Source organism: Medicago sativa, chromosome 4 (assembly GCF_051527215.1).
Source record: "Medicago sativa cultivar Bolivia chromosome 4, Bolivia_mono, whole genome shotgun sequence".
Taxonomy (NCBI): Eukaryota; Viridiplantae; Streptophyta; class Magnoliopsida; order Fabales; family Fabaceae; genus Medicago; species Medicago sativa.
Genome location: NC_140752.1, coordinates 35,360,171 through 35,377,331, shown reverse-complemented (window position 1 = coordinate 35,377,331; position 17,161 = coordinate 35,360,171). Strand labels below are relative to the sequence as shown.

Sequence of the window (17,161 nt, the reverse complement as noted above, 5' to 3'; positions counted from 1 at the left end):
TAAAAATAGTTTAGGAACTACTTGGTATATTTTTATAGCCCGCGGGACAAATTGGAGATAGGTTGATAATTTGGGGATCAAATTGATGCTTTATTCATTTCAGAAACCTATTTGAAAGTGTTTTACAAAATCAGAGACTAGTTTGATAGCTCATTTGTTATTACATCAACTTAAAAGTTTAGCTACCAAGTACATACCCAATCGTTCCTCCCTCAAAATCTTGTAGGTTGACGGGTAGTCAGCACCTTTAAGAAGTAAAATGCCCAATCATGCTTGAAGTGAAATGTGTTGTGTGCTTTCTCTATTGAAGTTATAAATCAAATTGGAAGTGTGCATGCACAATTGTTGCAAATTAAATATGTTGTCTACTTTGATTTAACTGTTAAATCAAATTGAGAGTGTGTGCACATGCAATCGCGGGAAGCTAAGCTTGTTGTTTTGCTTTGATTTAACAATTAAGGTTATCATTCAAATTGAGAAGTGTACATGGCAATTGTTAGAAGTTAAATTTATTGTCGAGTTTGATTTAACAATTATTGTTATAGATCGAATTAAGATTTAACAATTAAGGTTATCATTCAAATTGAGAAGTGTACATGCGCAATTGTTAGAAGTTAAATCTATTGTCGAGTTTGATTCAACTATTATTGTTATAGATCGAATTAAAAGTGTACGAGTGCAATTGCGGAAAACTAAATGTATTGTCTATTTTGATTCAATAATTAAAGTTATAGGTCAAATTTAGAGTTTTAAATTCATGGGTTTTCTGTTGTTATGTCAATTAGATTTAGTACAAATCTTCTTTTCTGATAAAATAAATAGACTTACAATAAATAATAACTAAATAATGAAATATTATTTTTTGAAGGGCTGGTTTTCTTTTTTTACAATAATTTTTAAAGGACTTATAATGTACAAGTATCTGGAGTTTAAAAAAGGGTTTTCCATTTAAAAAAATACAGTCAAATACAATAACTAGACTATTGACCAAATCCAGGCAAAGAAAGTTGTATTAAATGAATGGGCAAGCAGTCAACACTATATATTTGACTAATCCTCTCTTCTTCTTTTTTTACAATACATGACTATTTTTTTTAACAAAGTGACTAATAGTAGTATACTTGTGTTATTAATAAGAAAATGAGAAGTGCTATGGACACTCTCTTTTTAATATTATCTTTAACATTTGCGTTTTTAAAACTCACGTGAGTCTTACATTTTGAAAATGCACTACACATGAAATGGCAAGACTTGCATAAGTTTCATCTGTTGAGAAATTAAGTGTAAGAGAAGGTGTTAGAAAATGAATGTTCCTAATTCTAGGAAATATTATACCACTCCCTCTTTCCCTTTTTATATGAGTACTTTACGAAAATCATGAATATTAAAAAAAGTTGTTGAAATAATAAATGTGTATGAATGTAACTATTAGTACTAAATTACGCTTGAGTGTATTCATATTCCAAAATGAATTAATAGTATTAATGATGGATATATTTGAAAAAAGAGTAATAAATATATCTAAAAATTTGTAAAATGTCATATATTTATGAGCTAAAGTTTTTTTTTGTGAATGGTCATATAATTAGGGATGGATGGGGGAGTATTAATCATATAACTTTATCAAATATTACCAATGAAATGCATTGTTTTAGTGGTAGTGTGCCCATGTGTTTGGTCGCGATACGATTCTGCAGCATGCTGCAATGTAATCTACAATTTACCCGTTGCGTCCTAAATTATGACGTTTTGGCTATTTCACACGTATTAAGAAATATAATTAATTTTATATTAAAAATATATATATATTATGGGTTGTTTTACAAAATTGTCCTTAATAAATTGTATGAGAAAGATAAATTGAAAAATTGAAAGAAGAGAGAGTAATAAATAGTTAAGGATATAATAGGAAAAATAACATTAATATTTTGTTGGTATTGTAAAGTGACATATGATTTGGAACAATTTTTTTTTCTCAAAACAAGATATAATTTGAAACGAAGGTAGTATACTTATTCACACAACAAATCAACAAGTAAACTCTAAAACGAGTTTTGCCATTCAATTACGAACTTAGTGAACTCTAAAACGAGTTTTGCCATTCAATTACAAACTTTATCCACTAAAGAAAGTAAAACTTTAGCTTAAAATGACATAATTATTAAGTTTTTTTGACATGTAAAAATACCTCAAATAAAAGTTTGCTTTAGGCTTAAGAACATGTTGGACCGGCCATGTACATATCCCTCAAAAAGAAAATTGATTTTCCCACTTTACACAAAGCTAAAAAACATCAAGAAATGACAAGTTTAACCCTAAATTCCATCGGTAGTTAACTACCGTCAATTAAAATCCAGCAGCAGTTAACTGTCGTTGAGACTAAACTTGTCATTTCATGGTGTTTCTTAGCTTTGTTTGAAGTGGGAAAAACAATTTTCCCTTAAAATTATCCACAATCGATGTAAAATAAACCAAATTATAGGAATAGTTTAATGGAGGTGCATCGTCTAAGAAGAAACATTTATTTTGTCATATAAGCATATATCGTAACCGTTTTTCAAATTGTAACTGCTAGATTCATAATTCCTATTAGACATCAGTTTTTTTAAATGGAAAAGATATATTATATATTAAAAGGAGATATCTCCTACAAGATTACAATCATAAATAAAAGTTTGAGTAGTACTCAGGTCAAGTAATAACAAAAACAAACAAACCCTCCCACTAAAAAAAAAACGAACTCCTATGAGGAACACCCAATCAACCAACCAACCCCTAAACCAATAGAAAGAACATATGTTACCAAAATGTTTTTCTAAAAACTACTTCTAAGAGGTAAATTTAATCATATCCACCAGCTGGAGCACAAACATCTCCTTCCCCAAAAAGATGTGAGCATTTCGGGATCTCTCCTCAAGGACCACACAACATATTGCCAGATTAATAAGAAACCTAACCTCTTCTTTTTCCCCCACCTAATTCGAACATAAAACTATGAAGACTCACTAAATCTGAAGGTAAAACCAACTCCCACCCCAACCACCTAAAAACATGATACCACACCCGGCTTAAAAAAGGACATCTAACAAAAAGGTGACAAACTGACTCTACAAATTCAATACATAAAACACAAGAAATACCACCATGGTCAACTATAATTCTCCTTGAAAAGAGATTCTGACGAGTCAAAATCCTATCCTGAATCAGCTGCCAAGAGAAAACATTCACCTTGAGAGGATAACACGACTCTCACACCCTTGCAAGAAAGCTACACAAATTCTTCTGACTTCACCCCCCCCCCCCCCCCAACCCCACACCCACACACACAGTAGCTCTCATATGAAGGAACTTATAAGTATCTCAACGAATAAATGCTTGATGAATCATTGCTCCAAACCTAAAAGTCTACACCTTCAGAGAAGGGCTGAATCTCTAAAGTCTGGTGCAGCTCTTCCAAAATCATAAGTTCCCACTCAAAAATATTCCTCCTCCACTTAAAATCCTAGACCCATATAGATCCCTCTCTCGCGATCAAATCAATCGCATTAGCTTTTTTCTGGATATAAACTTGAAACAGCCTGGAGAAACAAATTCTCAAAGGAATAGCTCACAACTAGAGATCTATAAATTAATTTGTAGATCGACCAACTCTAACCTTTTTGAGGATACTATATATCAGTGAATCAATCAGTAGACTCAGACTGACATGTTCCCAATGAGGAGATTCCTTTGACCAGTTTGAGACACCTCTTAAACCCAAATGATGATCCCACATAAGCCCTTTCAAATATATTGCTCCAATAATATCTTTTCATAAAGTCTCCCCTCATGTGCTCAACCTCCAACGCCACTTCCCCAAAAAGAAAAGATTAACTAATCTTAAATATCTGATGCCCAATCCTCCTTCACTACAATGGATGCCCTATTTTCTCTTCTAGCAATGTGATGATGAGGAGTATTAAATATTTGTAAATAAACTGTGTTTAAAATATTTTAAAAAAAGTGTATAAAATAAGTAAGAAATGTGTCATGCATAAAAAAAGTATGAAATGTATAAAATCCTACACTCCAAAGAAAATCATACACTTCAAAAAGTAAAGGGTACATAGCTTTTTGTTTTGTTTTTTTTTTTTTTTGACAGCGGGTATATAGCTTACAAAACAATAGAGTTATAAGATAGGGCCTCGTGGCATTTTCGAGTAATGCTGTATAGATACAAAAAGTGATTAGTGATGGATATTGTATGCAACATTTGTGATTAATCCATATTTTTCGGTTTATTATCTTCCTCTTGTTTTCTCTATTCTCCAATTCAAAATCTACATGTTTTATACATATGACAATGGTCCTCCATGTCTCCTTAAAGTAAGCTATGATTCACAACCACTAGCTTAATTCTTCCAAAAGATTTGCCCAAAAATTGGTAACATTTGATCATCAACAAAACAAAAATGAGAAGAAAAAAATTGTGTAATTGGTGATGACATTGTAAAGAAAGATAACAAAGCCAATATATTTTGTTATATCTAATCAAATTAATCTCTAGCATGGCAATAGCTTTAACCCAATGCTCAGAAAAGCTAGGATACCTCATAGTTCAATTAGCAAAAAATTTCGTTATGTTTATGGTGATGGTGATTGCATGCAATGGTTTACATTTTCTACTAAAGCCTTATCAACAACCTCGCATTACTTCCGACATAATTGTAAGTTTCCTTCTCAAAATGAACCATAATTGTATCATATTAGAGAAACGTGTTTTGACTCGGTCCATACTACCTGTAGTCAAAATATGAGTCGTCTGATCTTGATGGAATGATCAAGATACACATGAATGTAGGGTTTGGACTAAAAATTGAAAATGAATTTTTGACATACAAGTTGTTATTCATGTTTATTATTATGCAGGTTGGATTAGTAATGGGAAATGCACCATTTTTACGTGATTTATATGGACAATTCAACCATACATTTGGATTTATCATTGATTTTGGAATGATGTGTTACATGTTTGCTTTGGGTGTAGAAATGGATCCTTACGTACTCTTAAAGAAACCAAGTAGGGATGTTCAAGTTGCTTATGCAGGAATATTCACCACATTCATCATCGCATGTTTCATAACATCACTTCTCCAATTCTTCCCAAACCAACAACATGTACTAGGGTACACTCTCACCCTCGCAACTCTTCTCTCTAGCACGGCATCACCCGTCCTAACCCGTCTTATAACCAGTCTCAACATAGGAAAGTCGGATATTGGGAAGCTCGTCATAGCAGCTGGGATGAACTCCGATTTTATCTGCTCTTTGCTTCTTTCAGTCGGCTACATTTTAATACCGCTGGACACATATTGCTCCGGTTTGGAACAAAAAGGGCAAATTAGAAGGGCTGTTGTAATGAATACTGTTGTTCTAGGCCAAGCATTGTTCACAGCAACGTTTGCACCGGTTTTCATGAAATGGGTTGACAATGAAAACCCTGAAGGGAAACCTATGAAAGGATCACATTTGGTACTATCCCTTGCATTCATGGTCATGATTTGTGCTTCATCAATACTATATAACTATAATCCAATTCTAAGTGCATTTATAACTGGAATATGTTTTCCTAGGGAAGGAAGAGTTTCAAAATGGGTTATTAGCAAAATCAACTACATGTTGACAATGATATTTTTCCCCATTTTTTTCTTGTGGATGGGTTATGCAGCTGATTTTAGGCATTTTCATCCTGGAGCTTTAGAAACATGGTTAAGATTGTTTATACCTATCATAATAGCAATGGTTGGTAAAGTTGCTGGAACAGTTGTTTCTGGTGTAATTCTTGGCTTTCATTGGCCTGAATCAGTTGCTATTGGATTGCTACTTGCTACCAAGGGACATTTCCATATCTACATGGCTATCAAAGTGGCAAGTATTCTCCTAATTTCTCTCTTCACTATCTCAAATAGTTATATGCTTCTTTCCTTTATGTGTCAACTCAAAATTCTAGGATGATAACTTTGATATCTCCGAGTGATATCAACCTCCCACATGTATCCTACGTTTTGTGTCATTTTGTGTGTCAAAAAGTTTGCGCAAATACTTCAAATTGAAGGTGTTATGTGGGACACCGACACAAAACTGACATATTCATTTACATTCAAATATTTCACTTTCTCAAATTATTACCAGTGTTGACGTGTCAATACCAGTCTCGGTGTCCCGCTTTCATATCTGTGTCAATGTTTCATAGGTCAAACACACAACTTAAAAAGTCTCTATTTAATGTGTGTGAATTGAAACATGAACATGCTTCTAATAGCAGAATAAATGATAAGACTGTGATGCAAAATGCAGCATTTGAATCTTACTTGTTGTGTACATGTCAACAAAAAATCCAAGATAAGAGCATTATGCAGGCAAAAGGCCGAAGTTAGACCCTGCAGAGTTTTGCCTGGAATCTATCACTCTCCTTAAGAGATATTTCGATATCTTGAGAATCTATAAAAGGTTTATAGAATTGAATAAATTGTGATGATCAAACTAAATATACATAGCTACACTTTTTCATTTATTAAAAAAAAATTAACAGAAATCATTTTTAGCATTAAATGAATCTCATGGCTTATCCTTTTACAACAGATGGGTTGCGGCTCCAATACTTCGACCGGCATTGCGTTGATAATTGCAATATTTTTCACAGTGGTGCACACCCCCGCAGTCGTTGCACATATCATAAAACGCGCAAGGAGAAAAGTACCTACTCGTCGCATGTCCCTCCAATTACTTGATCCAACAAGTGAGCTAAGGATTCTGTTGTGCCTTCATGGACCTGACAACATTTCTGCTTCCATCAACTTCATGGAGATCTCAAGAGGGAAATCAGATCCCGGCCTTCTGGTATACGTCACGGAAATGATTGAACTGACTGATCAAATAGCAGTCACGGTAGAAAGAGGGGAAGGAGTAGAAACAACAAATGTGAAAGATAAAGATGTCATGGCGATGAGAGATCAAATAACTAGCTCTTTTCAAGCTTATATAGAAGATGATGATGATGGCGTCACGCTCAAAAGAACAATGGCGGTTTCAACAATAAATAATATGGCACAAGATATTTGCACTTTGGCAGAGGATTTGATGACTGCCCTCATCATACTACCCTTCCACAGGACTCAATTGAAGAATGGAAAATTGGATGGTGGCCATCAAGGATTCAGATATGTGAACCGAAAGGTAATGTCTGAAACTTTAACCTATGATCACTTATAAAAAGACATGAAGACAACCTAAACCATGAAGTACTTTAATAGCTCAATCATATATACCTTCTCCAAGAATATATTCAACAATGTTATTTGATGTGAAAAGACTGTTAAAAAGGTAACTGCCAGAAGATGAAAAACATGTAACAATTTATGCCGAGGTCAAAAGAAAATGCTTTAAAAGTAACCAAACACTCACTCATTTCTATTCATTCAATCATTTTCATATAAAAATCTTTTCTGCTGAAATGTATTTTTCCTAATAGATAATTTGATACTCAGTTATTGAAGAGTGCTCCTTGTTCCGTGGGGATTCTAGTAAACAGAGGTTTGGGGTCCCTTGGAAAGATATCAAAGACTGGAGTATCACTCAATGTGGCAACATTGTTCATTGGTGGAAAAGACGATAGAGAAGCACTTGCCTACACTAGTCGAGTAGCAGGGCATCCAGGAATAAAACTCACAGTTATAAGATTTTTAGTTGATACCAGTGCTGAATCCTCAAGAATAGCAGCATACAGGGTAAGCCTTCCAGAGAAAGGCGAAGAGATAGCGCTGGACGATGAATGCTTTGCCCACTTTTACGATAAACATATTTCCGGAGGTCAAATTTCTTATATGGAGAAGCATCTAGCCAATGCAGCAGAGACTTTCTCTACTCTCAAATCGTTTGAAGGAAAGTACTCACTGGTCATTGTAGGAAGAGAAGGTGGATTGAACTCAATATTGACGAAGGGGATGAATGACTGGCAACAGTGTCCGGAATTGGGTCCAATAGGGGATGTTCTTTCAGGACCAGACTTCTCAACAACGGTGTCTGTATTAGTAATCCAACAACACAGACATAAAGGAGAAATAGATGGACTTGATGAGGAATTCAATATCATGTAGGTGTAGATGGATAGGTAGAGTAGGGATAGATGCTAGTTGTACAGCAAGGAAATGGAAAAATTGGTAGGAATAACCACTTTGAGAAAATTGTAAAGATAAATGTGAGTGTCACATCATTCTTATAATGCTAACTTCAAGCATGCGCATCATCATAGATTAACATTGCTTTCATTACTAGTAGCCCGTGTTTGGTTCGGCTTTTTTAACGGACAAACAAACACATGCGTAACCGGTTAGATACCACCAGATGCTCTTGGCAGAGTTAACTTAACATGGTACAAAAGAGTTAGACATGAAATCCATGATCTACAAGATCCATGTGACAGGACTAAACTAGTATTTGGTAGTTTCAATACAATGCAAATCCTCCCTTTTAAACATTTGAGTTGATACAACTTTGAATTCAATACAAAATATTCTATTTAAATTCCATTTAACCGGAGTATCTGCTTCTAACTCGCAATTTCCATCTTGATTGTTGCAAGTCAATAGTCCTTTGAAAACTTCAACAACTCCGCCTGCAATTAAAATTTTTAATTTGTTAGTAATAGTACTAAAAAAAATAATTTAAATACTTATTAGAATCCATGAAGGATCTATCCTCTCCCACCAATCGATAAATAACCAGTATGTATGTACATTTCAAAAGAATTATATATAAGCCAGAAAGAAAAGCCGACACAAAAATACAGTCATATAAAAACATATGACAACAAAATGCAAAGCGCCCTTCTTATTCTTTTGAAAAGGCAAAGAAGATTACTATTAATAAACAAGGGTCCAAAGCACTATTTGAGAGACTAGCCCAGACTGAGCACATATACCCGTCATGATTAGATTAGATAATAATTACCACCCACCCATACAAATGGTACAGAAGAACTTAACACAGTACATAACAGACTATATATATCAACTTACTACCAGACTCCAATGTGCAGTATCAGATTAAAGCTCCAAAGAGAACACAACTCACAGATTACTTCTCGCATACTATCACAGCAATGAGCAACATTTCACTTCCACCTTAAAAAATTCGAGTTCAGGTATGCTCCATTTAAGTAATGCTCCATTTAGTCCATTTATGATCTTGGATGCATGACATGTGGCAAAATAACATCTAAGGGTTGTGATTTTAAATTAAGAAATAAACTTATTTAATTAATTAATTAATAAAAACAGAACTCTGTCTCTCTTTCTGTCAAACACATCGGTTCCTCTTCTCTGTGCACCACCACCCCTCTTCCTCCTCTCCGTCGCCTCCCTCCTTTTTCTCCATCGAAGCCACCTGTGTCATCATCGTCCCAGCCACTTTCTTCTTCATGTGTTTAAAAAACATTCAGTGATTTGTTTATTTTTTTTTAAAAAAAAAAAAACCCTTCAACCTTCATCCTATCACTGTACATCGTTGGCCCTCTCCCCTCTTCCTCTTGTGATGGACATCAATTAATTGCCATAACATGCAAAAAGAAGAATCCAACAGAAAAGAGAAGAGAAACGTGAATCTGGGATGAAAGGAAGGGGGCATGGTTTGTGATTTTTTAATTTTACTAAACAAATAGTTTTATTTTTAGTTTTAAATCTTGGCCCTTGGATGTTATTTTGCCACATGTCATGCATCAAGGCCCTAAATAGAATAAATGGAGCATTACCTAAATGGAGCATACCTGAACTCAAAAAATTCGCTCTCCTCTTTCCTATCAAAGCTCAAATTCTCAACTACTTCTTAGTTCTTACAAGTTACTACAGTACATTTCAAACTTTACCCAGAACGACTTACTGCGTTAAGCCAAAGCATGCCAATGGATTCATGCTCGTGTGAAGTGGAACAGTTAAATCCCTTTGATTTTACCTTCAACCAATTCCTCCACAGATATCAACTTCTTACTTTGTAATATTCTTCTATTCTTCTCCTTCTAAATCATCCAAACACATCCAATCCAAACTATCAACTTTATGTTCTAAACTACCTGTCCTCCACAAACTATTCCCAAATGCATGCAAAGAACGCTTCTAATTAATAAAATGAGTTATATACGCTGAACCTCGGTCAACTCCAAATTTTTCCATGACCACTGGGTCAAATGACAAATCTAATAGTAGTTAAAATCTGCTACTACTTTCAAGAATATTAAAGATATTGAAAAGTGACAAGTGTAACGACTAGCGAGCCTAGCCTGGCAGTAATAGCGCTAATACTTTATTTAACATGTATAAGAATTGCCAAGAAAGGAGAGTAAATAAATATGGAAAATGTAAATAGAAGCGGTATTGAGGACGCATCGCACAAAGAACAAAAAAGCAGAAACACTGTACCTCAAAACCACTCTTCAAGGTATCAAGTTCCTTGTCCAGATCATTAATAGACTGGTTATATGCCTGCATTGGTGAAGACTGGCTGGTCGTGTGTATCTGGAAAAATAACAACAGAACAGTTGATACTGAGCTCCCAATTCGCATACAGATAAAAATAAATATTCACTTCTAACTCCTACTTTAAGAAAAGAAAAAAAAAAAACACAACATACATAGGTCATGTTTGGATAAACAAACAACTTTACAAAACGCTTATAATATAATCGCATATCATTTAAGTGTTAATGTATGAACTAACTCTATAACAAGATAAAATGAAATCAAATTGTTTTCATATAAGCTATAAGTTGTATGCATAAGCTACTCTGGAGAGTGTATATAAACTGAAAACTTATGGACATGTCATAAGCTCTCTCTTGAACATCTCACTAGTGCTTTTGTAAGTACATAATCTCAAAGAAATCCAATTCATTGCTATAAGAAAGTGTGGTTAGAAGATAAAAAAAGATCCATTAGGACCGAAACCAATTCAGTTCATTTACACATGATTTATCTGTCTTATCCAAGGATTAATAAGCTCAATGCAATCCATTTTCTCCAAATAAATATATAGCCTGTTTGGATTGACTTATTTGAGCTTATCAACTAGCATAACCGCTTGTGACACTGTTTGGAAGAATTTACGAAAATAGCTTATAACCTCTTCCTAAGCTGTTTTCAGCTTATTTCTATAAAGCTCTCCAAGATAGCTTATGAAAATGTCTTACATTTTATACGAAAATAGTTTGACTTTAAGTCTCTCTAATCTTTCAATTATACGATATTATATTTAATTATGTCATTTTTTAATTACTACCGGTGTCGACGTGTCAGTGTCTGTGCTTCAAATGGGAAGTAAGAAACTAACCCTGATGATAATTTTGTACTGAAGAGGATGAGGAAGCATGTATCCAGCGAATAACACATTAGGGTCTTTGTGAAGCTGCCTGAAAACATTAAAAAAAAAATCCAAATTAAAAAACAAAAAATAAAAAAGTTAGGGTTTTGATAAAAACGAAGAAAGAGAAAGTGGGTAGTACATACATGCGGAGGATATTGCCGATAGTGTGATCTTCTCTTTCAATGGTGAAAGATGCTGCGTTGATGATCTTCGTGTCCCTCTCGTACGAAACCCTTTATTTACTCGAAAAAAAATTATAAAAAAAAAAATGAGAAAAAAGAGAATAGGTAAAGAAGGTGAAAGAAGAAGAGTTGAACGAATAGAGATACTTTTTTATGCCTTCGGGGACGACGAAACGCTCGTAACGATCGGGTGCATTCATGGTTTCTTCTTCTCTTTGCTCTCTCTGTTTTCTACCACTCTTCTTCAAACCAAACAACACAGTATCTGAGAGAAACTACAATAGAATCCGATTTTTTATATGCTTTTTTTTACTCTAAAAAAATACCTTTTTTTTTTTTTTTTACTCAACATTTTTCTTTATTTGAGATTAAATTAGATTATTGATAGTCCACAAGTCCTAGCTCAACTTCCCTCAAAAAAAAAGTCATAGCTCAACTAGCAAAATGCCGAAATTGTTAGGCCGGACGTTATGATCGAAGTTCAAACCCCGGTACCTCCACTTGTGTGTGTGAGTTTATAATGACTTTGTCATTTCGTATATCTACCAATAAAAATTATTAGATTATTGATACAGTTCACCATAAATTTTTATTAGAAAAAAAATGATTAAAACATGTGATTGGTCTCAATCTTTGTAAATCACTCTCAAACTATTCTTCGAATCTATTAATATTTTAAAATAATTCATGTCTTTGTCAAAAGTATTTTAATTAAGTCTCTCGTCATGTGACAAAAACAAATAGAAATAGATCAAATTGAGAAACTTTTGACAATATTTCGAAATAGTCCATGTTTTTGTCAAAAATTTCTCAATTAAGTCATTTGTTATGTGACAAAAACAGAGACAAGTAACTAATTGAGAAACTCTTGATAAAGATAGGGACTGTTTTGAAATATTAATAGAGTCGTCGACTAATTTGAGAGTGACTTACAAAAACACCGATAAAATGGTGGTTTACTCAAAATAAAATATTAGTACGGTTTAAATATATGTTGTTAATTAAGTTGATCAATTGAGGGTTAATAAGTATAATAAGAAAATTTTGTCAAAAAAAAGTATAATAAGAAAAAAAAATAGTATTATAAGAAATTTCTGTAAGAAAATAATAAGAAGAAATTACCATTTTTGTGTTTTTTTTTAACAAATCAAAATGATATATATAAACAGCGGTGAATCACCCTACACAAGGTGTGCAGAAGGAGAAACACCTGCAAATATTTACATAGTCACAGTGCCACAAAAAAAGCACCAACCAACAACAGTAAAACTAAATTACACGTAAATGCCCATACAAAAAAGCGGTTGTTTCCACCAGTCATGATAATTGTAACTGAAGGAAACACTTGTGGCTTTCAACCAAAGGAAAGAACTTAGCTTAACTTTTTCAACAAGGGTAAAGGGAGTGGCAACCGTATTTTGGAATACTCGGTTGTTCCTCTCCTTCCATATAACCCAAACAGTAGCAAACCAAATTATTGTTAGAAACATGTGTGAGCACCGAGGCACACCCGCCATTTTAGTAAACTGCTGATAATGAAGTCGAAGGTCACCTGGATAAACCGCATAAATACCTAACCAAAGCCTGACATCAGCCCATAAGCCGCTGGAGATGTCACAATAAAGAAATAAATGGAACGTCGTTTCAGGAACACTACAACCAGCTACACATGCCGCAGAATCCACTTGAATAATACCCCGCCGTAACAAGTTGTCTTTTGTCAGAAGCCTGTTTCGGAGAAGACGCCACACCATAAGAGAAACCTTTGTTGGAATAAATTTACGGCAAATATCATCCACAAGATTGGTGTCCTGCGTCGCTTCTGATTGTATAATCTAACGATAGGACTCCCGCACCAAATAGCCATGTATAGGATCCAACGTCCACTTCCAAGTATCGTGAATGGTGACCTGCAAAAAAATGTTATGCAATAAAACAGAGCACCCCCTCACTCTCTTTTCCTCCCAAGCTAACAAACGACGTCTCCACACCCACGCCAAGCTATTTTCCTAATATCCTCACAACCCCCCCACCCACCCCCAAAAAAAAAATCTTTTAAAAAGAGATTCAATAGAAGAAATTATACATGTGGGGGCTTTGAAAAAGGAAAGAAAGTAAACTGGAAGAGAGGACAAGACAGATTTCAGCAATACCAGACGACCACCGAAAGAAAGGAAATTATTATTCCAGGACGATAAGTGAGCAACTATGCGATCAAGAACAGGTTTCTTAAAACTCAACTTCCGTGAATCCCTACCTATAGGCAGCCCCAAGTAACTGAAAGGAATAGTCCCCTTTCGACAATTCATAACCAAGGCAGCCTCCGACAACCAAGAATCAGAAACATTAACCCCTGTCAGCATGCTTTTGTGGAAGTTCACCTTCAGACCCGACACATCCTCAAACAAAAGTAATACTGCCCTCATGGAATGGAAATTCAACCAGCTTTTCTCACCAAAAATAAGCGTGTCATCAGCAAACTGCAAATGAGTTAACCGCACCTCATTACACGGCCTATGCCATAACCATGGAACAACTGCGCCTCTAGCATCGATGTCATCAACACGTTGAAACCTTCGGTAGCCAGCAAAAACTGGAAAGGTGACAACGGATCCCCTTGACGAAGGCCTCTCTCAATGTGAAACCCTTCTGTTGGGCAACCATTCACAAGGACAGAAGCCTTTGTTGTCCCTACACATTCATTAATCCATTTCTGCCATAACGTTGGGAAGTTCATGTAACCCATTACCAAATCAAGATATTTAAGATCCACGGAGTCGTACGCCTTTTCAAAATCTACTTTGAACATGAGAAGCTCCTTATTCAAACGTTTCGCTTCATCAACCACTTCGTTAGCTATCAGAATACCATCTAAAATTTGCTTCCCCTTTACAAAAGCCGACTGGGTGTCTGAAACCACACTACCAATAACACTTTGTACCTTTTAGCTAAAACCTTAGCCAGCACCTTATACACACACCCCACAAGAGAAATAGGCCGAAAATCATTTAACCGCTGCGGACTATTCACTTTCGAAATCAAAGCAATAAAATTTGAATTTAACCCTTTTGTAAGTTTACCGTTGCGATGAAATTCCACCAAAAATCTCATAAAATCTTCCTTTAGTAAATCCCAAAAATGTTTGATGAAGTCAAAACTGATTCCATCCAGTCCCAGACTTTTGAAACTGTCGCAGTCCCAGACTTCCTGCTTCACTTCTTCTAAGGTAAAGGGCAGAGTTAAAGATCATGCTTCTGTGAAAGATAATTTACGGAAATTAAGGCCATCCACCGTCGGCCTCCTAACCCCTGCGGTTTTGAAATGATTAGAGAAATGTTGATAAACTGCTGCTAGAACATTTTGCACCTTGTCAACACTGACACCATCGACAGACACCACATTCATATTATTATGATGCCGCCGATTGGACATATAACCATGGAATTTTTTTGAATTTGCATCGCCTTCCTTTAACTAGTGCATTCTTGATTAGTTTGAGCGCGGGCCATAGAATGAAGGTTCATGAAGTTCCTCTACCTCAACATCCAGAAGTGTCGTCCCCTCAGCCTTGGTATCTAAGAATTTAATTCGACTTTTCACATCCATAATCTTGCCATCCAAATTCTGAGAGTGGTTCTAATGTCATTCTTTTAATCTTGCTTTCATCAATTTTAACTTATGTCTCAAAACAAATCCGGCCCAACCTGTAACATTGAAGGTAGACCAATTTTCACGGACAAACGCTTCGTAACCAGGATAGTCTGACCAACATTTTTGTGTTAGATCACTAACTTCGTAGGTACTTAATCCCTAAATAGATAATGGGCTTTTGGGCACTTAATCTGATTTGTGTAGAAACATAGTGTAGGCTCAAACACTAGGCCCATGATAGGTGGTACCTAGGGTTGCACGGTTATAAATAGAGAGGCTAGGTCCCCTTTGCCATAACTCTGACTATTCTGCTCATTAGTGGTTTGCCCCATCAAAAACCCTAAGTTCGGAGCATGTGAAAGGCTGAGGAAGACTCTTGTCTCAAATCTCGACGAATCCTTTAAACATGATTTCCATGTAAGTGTGTTCTAATTCATATAATAACATGGTCTTGGTGATTTAATTCTTACATGTGGTATCAGAGCCACTATTATATGATTTAGAACCTTGTTTATCACTTGTTGTGAATTTTTAATTGATTTTATTGGATTTTATTATTTCTATAATTTATATCTCATGATTCTTTGAAAATTGGCTTATGAAACTTGAAGGTTTTTTGTAAATTATGATTATACGAATCCAACGAGATCAAAATCGTTAATTTTTGTTGTCTGTATATTGAGAATTTCAAATAAAATCATAAATCTTTTTTTAGGGTTTATGTTAAAATTGGGATTCATGATTTCGGCTAATATTTCATGTTGTTTTTCATGAAATACATCCGGTTATTTTTTGTGTTAAATAACTTGATTTTGTTGTTTTTCCTTGCGATTCTTGTGTGTAAATTCTGGTCGAAGCCCATCAAAAATCGCATAAAACCATGGAAATTTGAGTGAAAACCCGTTTTTAAAACTGTGACCCGTGTCTGACCCGGTTGAAGATGAAGTTTCTTGAACAGCAGACGAAGCCCACTCTCACCCAGAGAGAGTGCAGGCGCGTGTGACCTCACTATTGTTCCAAAATTGATTCCGTTTTTTTTTTTTGCGTTGATCTCGAAATTAAATTTATGATTTTTCTGTATACTTTTCATAATTTTCTCCCCTGCATAAATATTTTCCGTGAATTGTTTGACAATAATATGGTCATTTAAACATTTTATGATATTTATAAAATTGAAAAGTATATTGAAAAATTAAAATTTAATAACAACACTGCTCCACTTTGATTACTTGAATTTATCCCACCAAATCAATTTTGCATTTTTTTTCCTGACTGTTTTCAGTTGTTGCAATAACTGATTTATAAAGGGTTAAGGGCACCTGATTGTGCTACTTGATTTCTTCACTAATTCATGAAGGTAGTAAACAATGTGTATATATTTATGTATACTGATTGGGGCTTTTTATGCTTTTACATGAATTAAGTTTTATGGAATTTATGCGAACCACTAAGTGAAATTGATTTTTAATTTCATGCTATGATTTTTATGTTTTAATTTGGACAGAATTTATGTTCATATTTTGGCATGAATTGATTGAATCCATATGCTACTAAAGTGATATCTTTTTTTTATATTAATTTATTTTATATTAATATGGACCGGAAAAGATATGTTTCTCATCATGCAATTGAATTCAAGTTCTTAAAGTAGATATGGATATCGATTAATTTTTGAGTGATTTGTTTCTAAAGATTTAGAATTAAATCTTTTCACTCTAATATCGTTGTCATATCTTGGAATTTGATATTAACCTTGGTATTTTTTGGGCTGATATATTTATATATATGGTCTGTACTTCATAGTGAATTTGCATATTTGTTTATAACGTTCAACTTTGTTTTCAAGAATTTGTTCTTGTTTTGAGCAGTCAAGTTTGAAGCTTTGAATTGAAAGATTTGGTTTTTCATGTTCAAATTGAATTATTGAAATTGTTTCA

General features: G+C 34.5%; 2 protein-coding genes across 2 annotated transcripts; one reads left to right on the top strand and one right to left on the bottom strand.

Moving 5' to 3' along the window:
- The first annotated feature begins 4,516 nt into the window (after positions 1-4,516).
- Positions 4,517-8,315, top strand: LOC146929029 (cation/H(+) antiporter 28-like). The gene is made up of 4 exons (XM_085701133.1): positions 4,517-4,706; positions 4,909-5,907; positions 6,622-7,215; positions 7,527-8,315. The coding sequence occupies exons 1-4, from the start codon at positions 4,548-4,550 to the stop codon at positions 8,133-8,135; spliced, it is 2,361 nt and encodes a 786-aa protein (XP_085557259.1). The 5' UTR covers positions 4,517-4,547; the 3' UTR covers positions 8,136-8,315.
- LOC146929028 (DNA-directed RNA polymerases II, IV and V subunit 11-like) lies at positions 8,288-11,840 on the bottom strand. The gene is made up of 5 exons (XM_085701134.1): positions 11,721-11,840; positions 11,535-11,624; positions 11,359-11,437; positions 10,452-10,547; positions 8,288-8,653 (listed from the first exon to the last, which is right to left on the bottom strand). Exons 1-5 carry the CDS (start codon positions 11,771-11,773, stop codon positions 8,621-8,623), a joined length of 351 nt encoding a protein of 116 aa, XP_085557260.1. The 5' UTR covers positions 11,774-11,840; the 3' UTR covers positions 8,288-8,620.
- Positions 11,841-17,161: the final 5,321 nt, after the last annotated feature.